The sequence below is a fragment of the Apodemus sylvaticus genome, chromosome 8 (genome assembly GCF_947179515.1).
Source record: "Apodemus sylvaticus chromosome 8, mApoSyl1.1, whole genome shotgun sequence".
Classification (NCBI taxonomy): domain Eukaryota; kingdom Metazoa; phylum Chordata; class Mammalia; order Rodentia; family Muridae; genus Apodemus; species Apodemus sylvaticus.
In genome coordinates, this window is record NC_067479.1 from 120,628,685 (window position 1) to 120,647,159 (window position 18,475).

The following is an 18,475-nucleotide window of genomic DNA, read 5'->3' on the forward strand; positions in this document are numbered from 1 at the left end:
GCACTTTTAAATGCCAAACTGCTCTTCTCTTGAAAAATGATGAAAATTGTAATTTAATAAAAATATGAAACATCAATCTGGTTTCTGAGCTATATATTTTCTAGTGTTCTTAAGAAGCAATCAAGCCTTTTAATGGTATAATGTTGTTAAAGGAACCAAACTGATAAAAGTTAATTTCATTACAGGTTTCTCTGGACTCCTGAAGTTCTGTCTGGAAATTTGTGTTGATTGAATTTTCTATAAAAAGAATTTTGGTGCCATTGTCCTATCAAGATGATTGTAACACCTTTGAAAGGTGCAGGAATTCATTTGTCTTCTGAGACATTGCAATGCAGTCTGCTTCAAAATGCAGTCCTTCTTGAAAGCCTCCCTTCAGACACACTTATTCCTGTGAAAGATTTGGTGAAATATCAGAAGTCCTCTTCAAAATGGAACAGTCATAAAAAGAATCAGTTATTAGAAATAATAACTTCTAACAATAAAAATATATTTCACTCCACCATGCTAACAGAGGCTTGCCCTTCAAACAGCTCTCTTGATATCAGTGTTAGAATGTGCAACATGGATAGATTAAGAAATGAAATGACTTATGAATCACCTGGAAAAATATTTCAGAGAATGAAAGAGAAAGTACGGCGTGACAAACAAGATAAACCATCAAGGAACAGTAGCATGATGGGATCACCAAAATGGGACCATAAAGTCCTTCCTCCTGACAGACACAAGAAAACTCTGTTGCAAGATACCTATATCTGTGAGGAAAAAGAAAATTCATTCCAATCCAATAACCCTTCATTGGGAGGTTAGTTTGATTACATAAGGTTTTAAAATGTCTTTTTAACTGTTTAATGTGGCAGTTTTAATATCTTGGTTATAATAATGATCAGAGTACCAAAATATCTTCTCACATTCCAGTGAAAGTAATTTTTATGCTGTGAGCTGCCACGTGAGTGCTGGGATTTGAACCTGGATCCTCTGGAAAAGCAGTCAGTGCCTTCAACCACTGAGCCATCTCTCCAACTAACCCAGTTCCCTTCCCTCCTTGTCTCCCCAACCCTCCCTTCCCCCCCCCCCCCCCCCCCCCCCCCCCCCCCCGTAGGGTTTCTCTGTGTAGCCCTGGCTGTCCTGGAACTTCAGGCTGGCTTCCAGCTCACAGAGATCTGCCTGCCTTGTCTCCCGAGTGCTGTGATTAAATCCAGCTAAAAGGACATTTTTATGTCACTGTTATTTATTATGAAAGCATACTATACTGGTCTGAAGACCTTCCCCTCTCTGTTTCTAAAGTGTCAACCTACAAGTTCCTCTATAATCATCAAGCATTTCCAAGTGTCTTTTTTTGTTTTTGTTAGTTTCTTTGTTTTTTTTTCGAGACAGGGTTTCTCTGTATAGCCTTGGCTGTCCTGGAACTCACTCTGTAGTCCAGGCTAGCCTCAAACTCAGAAATCTGCCTGCCTCTGCCTCCCAAGTGCTGGGATTACAGGCATGCACCCCTGCTGCCCGGCTCCAAGTAAGTGTCTTAGTAACTGTTCTTATGCTGTGAAATGACACCATGATCAAGGCAACTCTTACAAAAGAAAGCATGTAATTGGGAGTTTGCTTATAGTTCAGAGGCTTAGTCCATTATCACCATGGTGGGGATGCATAGCGACATTCAGGACGGCTCTGAAGCAGTAGCTAAGATCTACATCCTGATGCACAGGCAGAGAGAGAGGAAAGATACAGAAACAGACAGAGACAGACTGTGCTTGGCATAGGCTTTGAAACTTTTAGCCCACCCCTAGGGATACAGTTCCTCCAACTAGGCCATACCTTTTCAAGTTTCAAATAGTGCTGCTCCCTGATAACTTAAGCATTCAAATATGTGAGCTTATGGGTGTAGGAGGGGGGTGTCATTCACATTCAAATCACCACACTCAGCAAACAAAAGATTCAACACCAGCAAGAAAAAAAGCAGAAAATTACAACTTAAGTTATGTTAGACTCGTGTGTGTTGTTGGTTTGTTATATGTTTGCAGTTGACATTATTTTGCCAGTTACTTCAAAGTATTCTTAAATTCTAGGTAGTTTTCAGTGGACAATAAGAACTAACTTTGCTCCTGGAGTTATAAAAGTAGGTGTGGTGAAGCATGACTTTAATCTCATCAGGAGGCAGAGGTAGGTTTGATGCTAGCCTAGTCTACATAGTGAGTTCCAGGATAAACCAAGGCTATATAGAATGATTGTTTTAAAACAAAAGAACAAACCTAGAGACATTTAAATTGAAGTTGAGGGCGACTATTCTTAATGTGATATCTTTTTAATATAAGCAGTTTAAAACTCTTTATTTCCATAGAACCATTCTATAATTTTTTGTTGTTGTTGTTGTTGTTGTTTTATTTTTGGCAGAACCTCCAGTTCTGAACCAAGAAGAAAAAAGGGTTTCAATTTCATGCATTTCAAGTAAGGAATTAACTAGAGCCCAGTTTAACAGGCAAGATCTTTATTCAAAAGAGAATCCTGTTAAAACTACTGTGTCCAAAAAGAACACATTTGTTTTGGAAGGCATTAATTCTACTTATGAAAAGATCGAAAATACTGATGTTGACAGCATTTGTGTTCCTATTGAGAATCATAGCCAGTCTATTACTGCTTATAATGATGTGACAACAGAAAGGACTGTGAATGAGGATATTACAGAACAAAATGAAGAAACGATGTCTAGGAGGACCTTTCTTCAAGATCCCATGAAGAATACATCTAAAATGACACGTTCAAGTCCAAGACTTTATTTAACACTATCTGGCCAGTCTCAAAAACAACTTACAGAGCTTGAAACTATTGCACGTGAAGTAAAAAAATATCAGGTAGGGGAGACATTTAAGTCAAGTATTTTTTCCTGTGTCTTGGTTCCTCAGAGGTTTAGACTCTCTTTATGCTTTATTTCTTGTTTTATTATTGACAGCAGCCACTATAAGCCTTGAAAGATAGGTGGACTGAGAGTCAGAGGACTCAGTTGTTAGTTCTCTATTACTAGTTGGAAACCTCACTCACCCCTGGGAGAGGCAAACACTGACATTACTCCTACTGTTATTCTGACTTTTGAGGAATTATTAACATTTGAAATAGAAAGGAACAACTGAAGAGTTGAGACTTTTCTTGATAAAAGTTGTATATAAGATGAACAGTAAAGTACTTTAAAGAATCAAACTATGTTGCATTGAGGTACATTTTTGAAGGAAATGTATTAATCAGTTCAAGAAGAAATATAAGCATGTATGAAACTTAGGCTTGATCTTACAGCACTAAACAAAGAAAAAAGACAATGTGAAATGTCTAACTGTTAAAAGTATGTCCATTAAGCTTTAAGTAGGTGTCAGTGAGTATCCAATTGAGATAGTATGTATTTCTATCTTAGTTTTAGAAATGAAGTGGTTGCAATTTTATAATCTCAGTTATTTGCTACAAATTATCATTTACAAATATTTAATGTTTGACATAATGATAAAAACTTTGGATATTGATTTAAATGTACAAAGTTTGAATAAAATTGTTCTAAGATTTTCTAGTACTTCTTTGTCTCTACCATGCCTTTTTATACCAGTTACCATAAGAACTGTAAGACGTCTAGGACTCAAATCCATATTCTGATATTCTGTACAGTCCACAACTCTGACCTAGTCTCTTACTCATCCTCATTTCTTCATTATATTGCCCCATCTTCAACTTGAGATATTATCAGTATCATGCCATCTATGTCCTTGACTTGCTCTAACTGAAATGGGCTTTCTACAACAACCTCTATGCTTTCTTTTTCTTTACCCTCTACTCTTTAGCCTTATTGTACGTTATTATTGCTAGCACAAGGACCAGAATCTTTTGCAGAAACATCTCTGTTACAGTCTTACTGTCATTACCCCTTTCCTAATCCCTTTTTCTTAAAGATTTATTTATTTATTTATTTATTTATTTATTTATTTATTTATTTATTTATTTATTTATTATATGTTAGTACACTGTAGCTGTCTTCAGAAACTCCAGAAGAGGGAGTCAGATCTTGTTAAGGATGGTTGTAAGCCACTAGCTGGGATTTGAACTCAGGACCTTCAGAAGAGCAGTCAGTGCTCTTAACTGCAGATCCATCTCTCCAGTCCCCCCCTTTACTAATCTTTTTACTTCCTGATCAATATTTTCACATCACTAAGATAATCTCTACTTCATGCCATATTCATGACCTTCATTACATTTTCATCCCATGCATGTTTCCATTGATTGGTTATGACCATTATAGGAATCTCTAAACTTACTCTTTATATTCCTACCTGCTTACCCCAGGGTTTCTCTGTGTAGCCCTGACTGTCCTAGAACTCACTCTGTAGACCAGGCTGACCTCGAACTTGGAAATCCGCCTGCCTCTGCCTCCCAAGCGCTGGGATTAAAGGTGTGCGCCACCACTGCCCAGCATCTAATTGTGCTTTTTATGCTACCTATATAGGGCTGGCTTGTACTTCATTTTATTCAGTTTATTTCTCTAAGACCTTTCTTAACTCTCTGTCTTAAAGCATCCTTGTGTGTTTTTATTTATCCACTGTACCTCTATTTGTTTGGGTACCACCCCCTTCCCTCTGACTTCCACTTCCTTCCAGTTTGTGCTCACACACAGGCAATGCTGAATCTGTAAAGGAGGCATCTTATTTCTTGTCGAATCTCCAATGTCTATAACAGTGTGCCTGTAGCTCAAATGTTGTATGACAGCATATTTTAAATAAGCAATAGAGCACATGTTTCTAGAATCTGAATTTTATTTGTAATCCATATATTACCGGAAAGTTATTTAGATATATTTTACAATTTATTTTTGTGTAAAATGGAGATGGGACTTGCCTCCTAGAGTGGTAAAGATAACATGAACTAGTGAATCTAAGGTACCTGTATATCTAAATGTGAAGAAATAGTATTCCTACTCTCCTACTCTTCTAGTCATTTTTTTCAGTTCTAGGAATCCAGCTCAGGGATTTGTGCTATACCATTGAGTTAAATCTCCAGATATCTATATATTTATATAAAAGGGTAATTAAGAAATGCAATACCAAAGACAGTCCTCCCAGTTTAGCATCTTAGTTCAGTTTAAAGTTTCTGAGAAATTTGTCTTTATATAAAAATGTATTTTTTTCCTTGCCTCAAGTTCATTTGTAAAAACAACATAGGGCACTGGTCATCTGCAAATAGTGTGTGGGTAGGTGTGTCACAGCAGTCCATCTGTCTTCACACTGGCAGTAACATTTTCTATGGGGACTTCACAGGGGCCTGGGCACCTTTGGGAGCCTGAGTTGGAACTGAAGCCTGGGCCTTAGCTGAGCTGTGGCCTCTGCTTTGAATTGAACTTTGGCCTTCTGCTTGCAGAGCCTATGCCCCTTGGCCATGTAGCTTTGAATCCACTTCCCAAGCTTGGGCTGAGTAATGAAAGCCAAAAGGCTGAGTGTGGGGGTGGGGGGCGTCCTTTGGCACCTTGGGCTTGATGGCCTGAGGCTTTACAAGGGCCTTGATGGCCTCTGCGCATGGACTCGTTGTGTGTGCATAGTTGGCCTGCATCTTCTTCAGGCCTTTTTGTTATGCTTCTTGGCAAAGCACCGTTCCTCAGGAATTTGGGGTCAACCCCCTTATGAGATTTGTGTCTTTGTGACTGCGGTTTCTTGATTCCATTTCTGTGCCATTTGCAAGATTGGTTGTGTGTGGTGTGGTTTTTGGACTTGGCCATGTCTGCATGGTAACCTGCGGCTGCCGCAGAGCCTGGGACCAGAAGAGCAAATGTAGACTTTTATTTAAAGTGAATGGTCACTCATTAGTTATATTAATTTTAACTTTAGTTCTACTTAGAAACACTTTGATCTCAAATTGCTATGAACTATAAATGTTCTTACTATCAATGTTCATACAAAATTTTACATTTTAAAGGCATTTTACTTACACTAAAGTCATTTTCTGAGCTATTCAAGTATTTACATGGGAATAGAATTGAATTTTTATTTTGACCTTTATGGAAACAGAAAGTGTCATTCAAACTCAGCTTAACAAAAATATATTTTTCAGAGACAAGATATATGATACATTTAGCATTTTCATCCCTCTAAGTTGCTGTGTTTTCTGTAAGATTTGGTGGTTCAATGTGTATGTTAGGATTCTCCTCCTTTTGGCTAAGCCATTTTTTGAGTATTTAAAATGTATATCCTTGTATTTTAGGCAAACCATTTAGTACAACCTCAGTCAAGTTTCTATATTTATTCTTTCTTTCAATACTGTAGTTTTAACAATTGGTGCTTTAGATGGGCTGACTTCTATATAGATGGCTACTTAGAAATCACTAAGGTTACATAGGGCTTTTATTGTAATTCACATTTTCTAAAGCTAAATGCTAATTGTAATGGTATGTGCAAGTAATACAAATATGTTTTTTTTAATGCTTGATTAGGTAGTCCAGCTACAGGAATGGATGATTAAAGTCAGCAGTAATAACACTGCTATATGTATACAAGGAAAGCTGGTGTAAGTATAACTTTTAAATGTTCTTTTAATAGCAATTAAGTTGTTTGTATATAACTGATGGGTGACAAATAGCATCTTCCGACAAAACATGTTCTCATGAGGTTATAAACTGTAGGCAAAAGTAAAACATGACATCAATGCCTTGCTAAAATTATTTGATGTAAATTACTGATCCATGAAAAGATGATAATTATTTAAAGTTCCAAGGCAGTTACATGTTAATTGACACTTTTGGTTCTCAGAAGTGAAAGCAATTGTCAGACAGTAGACTTTTTATCTCTAGTACTCTGCTCTTTGGAGAACAAGCTTCTCCATAGTAAATAACTTGTGCTGACACAAGGTTAGTTATCACTGCTTCAAGGATGGACTGAAGTCTCCTGGTCTTCTCTATTTTATAGCCTTCTCCCCCTTCTCATGTCTAAGATGCAGCAGGGGCTGCCTTTGCAGGAGTCCCACTAATACTGCTTGCTACCAATGCTGCTTGAACAAGTTACTTCTACACTATGAGTACAATGAAGATAATAATATTATTAATAATATGGGAAGGCTTTTCTTGTTTTGAGAGCGAATCATGTTGCCCAGGCTAGCCTTGAGTACTATAAGTACAACATGTACGTGAAGATGACTTTTAATTCATGCTGAGTGCTCAGCTTTGCTGTAGGTAAAGAATTAAGTGAATGAATATTTGCAGTATTAAAGACCATGCCTTTTAGAGTATTATTTAAATGTTAAATGAAACTGTGGGCTGTGGTAGCTCAGGCCTTTAAGCCCTAACACTCCTGTGGCAGAAGCGGGTGAATCTCTCTGGGTTTGGAGCCAGCTTGATCTACAAAGTTCAGGACAGAAGGGGCTATGTAGAGAGACCATATCTCTACAACCCCTAAACCAGAAAACAACCCCCCCAAAAAAACAAACAACAACAACAAAACTAATATTTCCACCCAAACCACATAAAGAAAAAACAAAGAATCAAAGTTAAGTACCAAGGTATAGTATCAGTTCACTATCCCATTTGATTTCACTGAGAGCACTTCTTTAGAGCTTGAATGTGTTTATTATCTATATGAAAAATTCTCAGCCCTTATCTACTAGTTTTATTAAAGATGAATGAAGAATAGATTTCTGGGTCAGTGATTTGCTACTTTTTTTTTCATAACTACACCCTCTTTACAAAATAGAAGCTAAAAACATTTGCCTGTTTTAAAAAGATGAAAAAAACCTTTAAAATGTTACAGATCTACTTGACATTTTTGGACATGAAGCAGGAGGGGAGGGAGTTGGGTGCACAGTCAACCTATAATCTCAGGTAGCTGGACAATGTAAAATTCCAAGGCTATCTTGGACATATGTAAGACCCAGCAGCCAGCAAGACAGCTCGAAGGGCAGTGCTTGCTAGCAAGGCCTGTGCAGCCTTAGTTTGATCCCCAGCTCCCATATGGTGATAGTAAACGAACTGATTGCCAGAAGCTGTTTCTGGCTGTATATGAAATTCCATGGTACACACACACACAATATGTATGTAGGAAAAGATCCCAGCAAGAGACCATCAGCATATATAAAACTAACATTTCTACAAAAAGCCAACAAAAATCTTTGAAGGCTTAGAACAATTAAGCTGAAATGTCAGATGTGGCCAGCAGCAAATGTTTGTTGACTGATTTTCTTTCCTTGCTAGTGCTGTATCTTATATCATGTATATAGATTGATTGACCACAGTATAGTTGGCATAGACTCTGAGGATCACATTAGCCAAGCAGTTGAATTCTGGACTGGTTAGTCCTCAGGTGTTGTTGTAGTTAGATTAATAATTATTAATAATTATTGTTGTGGTAGGTAAGAGTACAAAATGAATATATCCTTTTTGGAGTGGAGGGTGACATCAAGACTGCACCTCACTGTGAAGCCCTAATTGGCATGGAACTTAGTATATAGAACAAGCAGGTCTCAAACCTAAGTATACAAGGCATTAAGATCATATATACCTAGCATGAAATCAGTACTTCATTGTAAGTTTGTATACTTCTTTATGTATATACAGTTCCTGGAATGTGTAAATATTTGACCTTACTAAACTCATTCTTTTTTCCCTAGAAATATGAATGATGTTTATTGGCATAGTAATGTAATTGTAGAGCGGATTAAACACAATAAACTTAGGACCTTATCAGGCACCATTTATATTTTAAAAGGATTGATAGACCGGGTGTCCATGAAAGAAGCAGGTAAATGGGTATCATTAGTTAAATCTTTCCATAGTCTCTCCTCTTTCCTAAATAAATCCCCGGATTATAAATTGACCCTACCCCTTGTCCTGCCCCTCACAATCACAACTTTTATTACTCTTTCCAGTATATGCTTAGTACTGACTCTTCATTGATATTCAGCTTTGCTCGTCTTATTTCACAAATAAACCAGTTGTCTGTCACAAGGCTTTTCATTTTCTTATTTCTAATATTTGGATTCTTCTTTACCACATGATTCCTTTCCTCCGGTTCCCATAATCTGGCTTTCTATTTCAGTAGAATTTCCCTGACTACCCACTTTTGGAATTGTTGTCTTCTCCTTTTCTCCCATGAATATGTTTAACTACTTTTTCTGTGATAGCAGTCTAGCAAAGAATTTTACTTTCTGGGTTTGCTTTTTCTCTTATACACTAGAAATCTAGTGTGTGATGATGAGGATTTCTATTCCCTAACTGATGGGTTCTCCGTACCCCAGCAGTACTTAGCATATAATAAGTCAGAAGTACATATGTCTTCACTGACAGTGAGTTAGAGAGACCTCTTTAAAAGTCTAGGTTTTTGGATAATTTCATTCTTCTATTTTTTAAATTAAAATAACTTTGTATTTATTTTGCTCACTGTTAAATAGGATTTCCCCATTACCTCACATGGAAATTTATGTTTGGATTCCCCCAAAATTGGAAGGAACACATTGATAATTTTCTAGAACAATTAAGGTAAACTGTCTAATTTTTTAAAAATCAGCTTTATCAAAGTATGAGTTATGATGCTTAAAATGTACTCATTTTAGATACAAAATACAATGTGCTTTTTCTGATGCTTACATGACCAGTGTGGTGTGGTTGTCAGTTTGCTGGGGTTAGTGTTTCTGTTATACTTTTGAAGATTTGTGTGATCTCAGGAGTTTTAGAAATAATAAACCTTTATTAGGATTTCTGTCATGTCGAATAAAAAAGCAGATAAAATTGGAGACACATTTCTAAGGAGAATTTGTCAATTGCCTACCCTTTGGATGGTGTGTAGATGTTAAATATTAGACTGAACTTGATACATTTTCTCCTATAGTTTTCATTAGTTTTTGAGTACCGACCAGGTATTTAGCAGACACTGATAGAAAAATCTTATTAATTCTTGTTTTTCAGGAGCTAGTAGGAGATAGCTTTAAACTTGATCTGAGTACAGGTAACTTATAATAGGAATCGGGGACTGTTGCTTCCAGTAAATTACCAGATGTTATTTTTCTGGACATGTTCCTTCTTTTCTCAATCATTTAACTGTCTTTTCAACAGAAAAGCAACTGTAGGTAGTGTAAATTGAATGAACACGGCTGTCTTTCAGTAAACCTTACTTACAAAGTAGACCACTTCCCAATAGTGCTTTTTAATCCTGCCCTCACATTTGCTAGGTAAGTACTTTATTTCAGGAAGTTCGTTGTCTGATAGTTTTCTAAATCAGATTACATAGTTTTGTTGGTTTGCTTTTTAAAAGTATTTGTTTTGAGAAGGGTTTCCAATAACTGGTTAACCTAAGTAGCCCAGTCTGGCCTTGAACTCTATGATTATCCTCTTTGTGGTTGAGATTTCCTTTCCTTTCCTTTCCTTTCCTTTCCTTTCCTTTCCTTTCCTTTCCTTTCCTTTCCTTTCCTTTCCTTTCCTTTCCTTTCCTTTCCTTTCCTTTCCTTTCCTTTCCTTCCTTTCCTTCCTTCTTCCTTCCTTCCTTCCTTCTTTCTTTCTTTCTTTCTTTCTTTCTTTCTTTCTTTCTTTCTTTCTTTCTTTCTTTCTTTCTTTCTTTCTTTCTTTCTTTCCTTCCTTCCTTCCTTCCTTCCTTCCTTCCTTCCTTCCTTCCTTCCTTCCTTCCTTCCTTCTTTCTTTCTTTCCTTCTTTCCTTCTTTCCTTCTTTCCTTCTTTCCTTCTTTCCTTCTTTCCTTCTTTCTTTCTTAAGAACCAATATTGGAGAAAACAATAATACAATTGTTATAGGGCTGGAGAAAAGAACAAGACTGGACAGAAAACTGCAAGATTCCAAGATAAACAGAAATCAATAAAAAATCATGCAGAAGATATACAAACAGATGTCCTCCAAAAGGCCAACATCACTTACGACCTTACTGATGATAGCTTGGGTATGTATGTTACTGCAGGGGTAGTCTCACATAAACTTAACACTGTTTATAGTCTGTGATGTGTGGTGTGGTGCTCTCGGACTATCTAGGACCTTAAAATTCCTTCTTTTTTATTCTAAGGTGACTGCATTGCAGACAGCTGCCCATTGTTCTTATTTCATGGAGTAAATCTTTAATCACAATCACAAACCCCTGATAAATATATTACAGAAAGATTATATTTAGACTATTAGCAATCTTGTAGTAGAGACAAGTATCTATATTTGCTTCTATTTAGGACCTTGCAGATATACTTGAGTGGCAATAGCTATAAAGGTCAGTAGGACTGTTCTATGTCAGCTCTTTTTAACATAATCTACATCTCACGCTACCCCACTTTCACAATTAATGTATGAAGATGATAAAAGTTACTGAAATCCTTTGTGTACATTTCTTGGAATTTTACCTTGATTGTAACTAAGCTGTGTGCAAATTTGTAAAATTTCTGAGAATTGCACATTGTTTTTGTTAAAGCTATGGCACCATGTTAGATGTAAATATACTACATCTCTCTTTAATGGTGTTATGTCATTTAAACTGCCTTTCTCCTTGAAATTTATATATATCTTTTTGATCAATGAAGGCAATAATTTAAAAGTGTAAATGATTGCAGAAATTTCACTTACCATAGCTTTAGTTCTTTCTCATTCCTTCTTTTTTATAAGAGTCATCAATTTTTCTTAAGTTTGGCCAGTTGCTTATAATCATTTCTAGAATATTTTGAATTTTCTAGAATCCTGGGGCTATTATTACTTGTTATTACCTCCACCCTACTGCCTTTTTTATTTCTAAATGAAAAATAACCCTGGGTAGCTCTTTTAGAAAGGTGATCTGACTTGTAACTATGATTATTGAAAATGTAGAAAACATGTGGCAAGTAGGATGGAATACAGCTTTAAAAGATTTAAAAGTTTGGGAAGCTAACTATGCATACCAAACCATTTTAAAGCATTGTTTATGAACCTTCCTTCATGTTAAAATTTAGGGATGAATAAGTCTTGGCATCTCCCTTTAGTAAGTGTTGTTTAAGGGTACATACCATATTATAATTGTATCTAAGATGATACACTATATAACTTTTGTCTTTTACTTTTAGATATTAATTATTTTTTGAAGTTCTTGGCATTACATTATCACAAATTTTGATCAGTGATGCTTTAGTGATTATTTTTGTCATCATAAGTATATTATTATACTTTCTATGAAAATAACAAAACCCCTGCTAGAAAGATGGCTCAGTGGCTAAGAGCATGGACTGCAATTGCTGAGAACCTGCTTTTGTTCAGTTCCTAGCACCCTTATTAAGTAGCTCACAGATGCCTGAGTCTCCAGCACCACCCTTTTCTGGCCTCTGAAGGCATTACATGTGCACAAATACACACACACACACACACACACACACACACACACATACACACACACACACACAAATACAAATAAAAGTTAAAGGAAAAAACAACCTTTAGCTATGCCTAACATTAATCAGTAAGGTTATACAAATAACCTTATAAAATGCCAACCCATGATTCTTTAAAATAGCATGATTGTGTTTTAATTATCTAAAACAATGTTTCATATTTAGTGGTATAACCATTATATCATAGTATTGCAGTTTAAAACTATCTCTGCTATGATATCAGATATTAGGAAGAATTTATTGGAATATCAGCTTCCTATATTATACAGTGATCTCCTGGATTAGGGCCATCCATATTGTGTCTTACAGTTCCTTTAGAAGAGTAATAAAATACCTTTAAGGCCAAGTATTCTGGCACATACTTGTAGTTCTAGCACTTAGGAGAATGAAGCAGGAATTACAATTTGGATTTTAAGGTCAGCCTGGTCCGTAGAATAAAACCCAATCTCAAAAAGCAATAGTAACAACTCAAAGTCCTTATACTTTCTATGAATTTTTTTAAACCAATTTTTTTTAAATTTGTGTTTGTGCATGTATGATGTCTGTGAGTGTGGGTACCCATTAACCACAGTGGTCCTATGGAAGAAAAAGTGAAAGTTCATCACAAATAATGTAAAACATGATTTTGCTGGAAATAGTGTGGATTCAGATATACATTGAATTATAAATTAGCTGAAACATAATTTCATATACATAATAATCTAAGAGAAATTATCACTAGCTTTCTATTAAGTTGATGTGCAGTTAGGTTGTATAGGATGTGTGAATTCATAAATTATACTCTACTATTCTGTTTTTAGATATAACAAGAGGTTCCATGTAGGTATAAACAATATGATTTTGTTTTTTTGGATAATAAAAGTCATTTGAACTAAACCATACTTTGGGAGAGTAGCCTGTTGTACAAAAGTTATTTTATTATAATCAAATTACAATGAATATATGTGACATTCGTTAGACAGATTGTTTTTCTCGTAGTTCTTTAATGTGGAAAAGCCATGTATCTTTTTGCCCACCTTCTATTTTCCTCTTCTCCCTACCCCTCATTTCAAATTGTTTTTTATTCCTTTCTTTCTATGTCCCCCACCCCCCGTTTCTCTTCCTGAGATGGTCTCTATATTGTCAATACTCTTATCTTCTTTAGTGTCCAGGATGATGAGAATTCAGGCGTGGACCATCATACTCTGAGAAACAGCTTATCTTTTATGTAATTATTTAATGTTCCATCTTTGAATTCACAGAAATGAAGAAAAATCAGAACAGTGGGTTGCCAGGAGCTGCAGGAATAAACACCAGATATAAAAACAGTTGTCGAAAGAAACCACAGGTAAGGCTCCTACAAAAACCAAGTAAGTTATCCTACTTGTCGTAGGGTTTTCATTACTGTGAAGAGACACTGTGACCATGACAACTCATAAGTAAAAACATTTAAGTGTGTCTAGCTTACAGTATCAGGTTCAGTCCATTATCATGGTAGAAAGCATGGAATCATTTAGACAAACTTGGTGATGGAGAAGCCAAGACTTCTACATCTTTGTCTGAAGATAGTCAGGATACTGTCTTGTGCAGGCAGCAAGGTCAGGACTCTGTTTCACACTGGGTAGAACTTGAGAATAGAGCTCTCAAAAGTCACGCCCATAGTGACAACACTTCCTCCAACAAGGCCATACCTTCTAATAGTGCCATTTCCCATGGTACAAGCATATCCAAACTACCACATTCCATTTTCTGGCCTCTGTAGACTTGTTCAAACACATGAGTCTGTGGGGGGTGAGGAGGTTTATACCTAGCCATTGCATAATGCAAAATACATTTAAGCCAGATTCAAAAGTCTCAGTAATGTTTAAAATTCTAAAGTTCAAAATCTTATCTGAGATTCATGCAACCTCTTAACTGTATCCCTCTATAAAATCAAAATCAGAAAGCATATCACCTACTTCCAACATCGCAGGATATATACTACCATTCCAAAACATCATAGTGAGGAAATACTTGACCATAGCCAGACCAAAAATCAGTTGGGCAAATTCTTATCACTGCATCTTCATTTCTGATATCCAACTCGAGTCAGTTTTGTTGATTGCAGCACAATTCTTTCTCTTGGGCTAGTTCCACTCCCTATAATCAGATTTCCTAAGCAGGTATTCCATGGCTTTGGCATCTCTAACATCTTGGGGTCTCCAAGGAAACTTCAACTTACAGCTTCCTGTTCCAGTGTCTGAGATCCACACATGATCTTCCTCCAAAGGCTTGGTTCGCTCCTCCAGCTCTCCTCTCTGTAGCACTCAAGGTTCTGGTTGACTCTACTCCACTGCTGCTGCTGTTCTTGGTGGTCATCCTGTGGTACCAGCTTTTCCAGGTCACTGATTCTTCCATGGCAACTAGGGTTCACCACAGGCTCTCTTCATGGTGCCAATCCTCAACTTCTTTGCACGACTCCTTCCGTCCTGGGCCTTCAACTGCAGCTGAGATTACACTTTCAGCAGTGGCCTTTCCCATTCTCTCCTAGTGCCAAAACTTACTTGACTTCCATAACCTTTTCATGCCTTCAAAACCACTTCACCTGAGTGATTCTTAGCGTGTTACATTAAATGTTAGGAATTAACTCCAAAGTTTTTAATATGAGTTAGCCAGCCCCTGTCTCCCCACCCACTAGTAATCAAGACAAAGTCCTAAGGATTTGTTTAAACAGCTTTAGCACAATAACTGGGCAAATTACGCTTAATCTATTTTTCTACATGCTTAACTATTTACTTCCCAGATGGAGCTCTCCAAATCTTTGCTATTTGAGCCTCACCTGTGGGTTATTTCTGCTCCATCAGTGTGTCCTCAGTGGACATATCACCCAGCCATGTTCTTCTGGTCCACCACTTCTAGTAGAGAACTATTCTCCTGTCTTCTTTCTCCTTGCTCTTCTTTCCTCATGGTCCCTATGAGTGAACCCCAGCTTAGCGTGATAACCCAAACTTTTGTCTACCTCTATTCTTCCCATTTATTTAGCCAGTCAGCTACTTTTATTTAACCAGTCAGAGAATAAGGTTTACATAACATCATTTGTTGTGTGTGAGAATATGCTTGTCAGGGGCACCCAGATCTTGGGGTTCAGAATTAAGCATTTGAATACATAGCAACAGAACAACCCCCAACATTTTCCCCTTTTTGTGTACCTAAAAAGGCTCTTTTTTGTTTTGTTTTGTTTTTTTGTTTTTTTGGATTTGGTTTTTTCAAGACAGGGTTTCTCTGTATAGCCCTGGCTGTCCTGGAACTCACTCTGTAGACCAGACTGGCCCTGAACTCAGAAATCCGCTTGCCTCTGCCTCCCAGATTGCTGGGATTACAAGCACGCGCCACCACCACCCGGCTCTTTGTCTTATAATAACATACCATTGAACTAATATGAAACAATTATGAAAAAATTAGGTAACAGTTTAATTTATAAAGTCCAGTGCAACTATCTTTATTTGGCAACATTTTATAGTCTTATGAGGGTGAGTTTACAGTTCTGTACCTAAATCTTTTTATTAATCACAACTTGCATTGCCAACATAAAACATCTTTTTAAAATCCTCATAAACTTAAGTTTAGTTGTGAGTGTGTAAGTGTCTAGTCTTCAACCCTATCAGAGACATGAGAAGGCATAAATATTACCTGAGTATATATGAAGTGCAGAGCAAGCAGGTTCCAAAATTATAGAAATGACAGAGGAGTTGGTTGCCTGGACAATCATGCAGAATTGTCTCTGAAATGCTAAAATATCCATCTTTAGCCTTCTGGCCTAGAATATCTGACAGAAGCCTTTTCTGTGGAACAGGAATTACGAAGGTCTAGACTGCCATATGCTTGCAAAGCTTGGCAGTTTACTTCCCTGCATTCATATTTGTCCATTTGGGGCAGCATTTTGTCTATTTAAGAAGGGGTGTTTGCCCAGTGCCTGCTTGCCACATTTGAAATCAGCTCTGTAGGGGGTTTTCTGACGCTCATTATGTTTTTTTTTTTTGAAGTAGATTTGGGGTGCTGTAAGGAAGTGACATATCTCATAGTCAAAATTTTCTTAAAATAATAAAAATCCTTAAATTGCATATTCTGTAAGTCTCTGTGTTTGCTTGTTTGTTTTTTAGGAGACCATCTATCCATAGCGTATCTGAATAGGCAAACTTTGTTAATAGTTGTTTGCTATCTGTTCAATTTGGAAATAATTTTGTGATAAACTAGACTAGTGTATAATGCGACTATGAGTTTGATTGTCTGACTATTGAATTATTTCCTTTTTTTTTTCCTTTTTGTTTTTTTGTGTTTTTTTGGGTTTTTTTTTTTTTTTTTTTTTTTTTTTTTTTGGTTTTTTTGTTTTGTTTTGTTTTGTTTTATTCAAGGCAAGGTTTCTCTGTATAGCTCTGGCTGTCCTGTAACTCACTCTGTAGACCAGGCTGGCCTCAAACTCAGAAATCTGACTCCCTCTGCCTCCTAAGTGCTAGGACTAAAGGCATGTGCCACCACGCCACGTCTGACTATTGAATTTCTTAATTATCCTAAACAGTTTGTAGGAGCAGCTTTAAAGGGACTAGAACTTAACATTATTAAGAATCATCTAGGTGGCTGGAGAGATGGCTCATCAGCTAAGGGCACTGACTGAACTTTCAGAGGTCCTGAGTTCACTCAATTCCCAATAACCATGTGGTGGCTCATGATCATCTTTAATGAGATCCATTGCCCAATTCTGATGTGTCTGAAGACAGCTGCAGTGTACCCACATTCCAAAAAAATATTTTTGCATCAATTTACAAAAATATATAACAATGTAACAAAAATAATACCTTAATGTGTATCAATATAAAAAGATCTATACCAATGTAAGATGATTTGCTATAATTTTGTATTTTTGATTTAAGGTTAGATTTAATAATCCCTTTTCCCTTTTATTCCTATAATATTCTTATATTGGCCATTTTTCTTTTCAATCCCTCTTTCCCTACATGAGAAAAATAAGGATAGAGAAAAGAAAACGAGGAGTCTAACCTCCTATACCTCTTTTCTTGCTCATCAAGACCATTTAATACCTTGTAATCAACCCCTTTATAATGACAAGCTTCCATCATGAACAGTAAAGTACTTTAAAGAATCATACTATGTTGCATTGAGGTACATTTTTGAAGGAAATGTATTAATCAGTTCAAGAAGAAATATAAGCAGGTATGAAACTTAGGTTTGATCTTACAGCACTAAACAAAGAAAAAAGACAATGTGAAATGTCTAACTGTTAAAAGTATGTCCATTAAGTTTTAAGTAGGTGTCAGTGAGTATCCAATTGAGATAGTATGTATTTCTATCTTAGTTTTAGAAATGAAGTGGTTGCAATTTTATAATCTCAGTTATTTGCTACAAATTATCATTTACAAATATTTAATGTTTGACATAATGATAAAAACTTTGGATATTGATTTAAATGTATAAAGTTTGATTAAATTGTTCGAATATTTTCTAGTACTTCTTTGTCTCTACCATGCCTGTTTATACCAGTTACCATAAGAACTGTAAGACATCTAGGACTCAAATCCATATTCTGATATTCTGTACAGTCCACAACTCTGACCTAGTCTCTTACTCATCCTCATTTCTTCATTATATTGCCCCATCTTCAACTTGAGATATTATCAGTATCATGCCATCTATGTCCTTGACTTGCTCTAACTGAAATGGGCTTTCTACAACAACCTCTTTGCTTTCTTTTTCTTTACCCTCTACTCTTTAGCCTTATTGTACGTTATTATTGCTAGCACATGGACCAGAGTCTCAGTGCAGAAGCATCTCTGTTACAGTCTTACTCTCATTACCCCTTTCCAATCCCTTTTTCTTAAAGATTTATTTATTTATTTGTTTTTCTTGTTTGTTTATTTATTTGTTTATTTATTATATGTTAGTACACTGTAGCTGTCTTCAGAAACTCCAGAAGAGGGAGTCAGATCTTGTTAAGGATGGTTGTAAGCCACTAGCTGGGATTTGAACTCAGGACCTTCAGAAGAGCAGTCAGTGCTCTTAACTGCAGATCCATCTCTCCAGTCCCCCCCTTTACTAATCTTTATACTTCCTGATCAATATTTTCACATCACTAAGATAATCTCTACTTCATGCCATATTCAT

At 36.4% G+C, this 18,475-nt stretch overlaps 2 protein-coding genes across 14 annotated transcripts in view; both read left to right on the forward strand.

Moving 5' to 3' along the window:
* Nucleotides 1-18,475, forward strand: part of LOC127690897 (uncharacterized) — a 627,431-nt gene that overhangs the window by 395,458 nt on the left and 213,498 nt on the right. The window lies entirely within an intron of this gene.
* Nucleotides 1-18,475, forward strand: part of LOC127691122 (mis18-binding protein 1-like) — a 52,095-nt gene that overhangs the window by 6,540 nt on the left and 27,080 nt on the right. Inside the window, exons 2-7 of the mRNA XM_052190703.1 lie at nucleotides 186-802; nucleotides 2,386-2,843; nucleotides 6,446-6,519; nucleotides 8,611-8,741; nucleotides 9,391-9,478; nucleotides 10,742-10,884. Of these exons, the coding sequence (XP_052046663.1) occupies nucleotides 274-802; nucleotides 2,386-2,843; nucleotides 6,446-6,519; nucleotides 8,611-8,741; nucleotides 9,391-9,478; nucleotides 10,742-10,884 (1,423 nt within the window). The 5' untranslated portion in view covers nucleotides 186-273. The remainder of the gene's footprint in view (nucleotides 1-185; nucleotides 803-2,385; nucleotides 2,844-6,445; nucleotides 6,520-8,610; nucleotides 8,742-9,390; nucleotides 9,479-10,741; nucleotides 10,885-18,475) is intronic.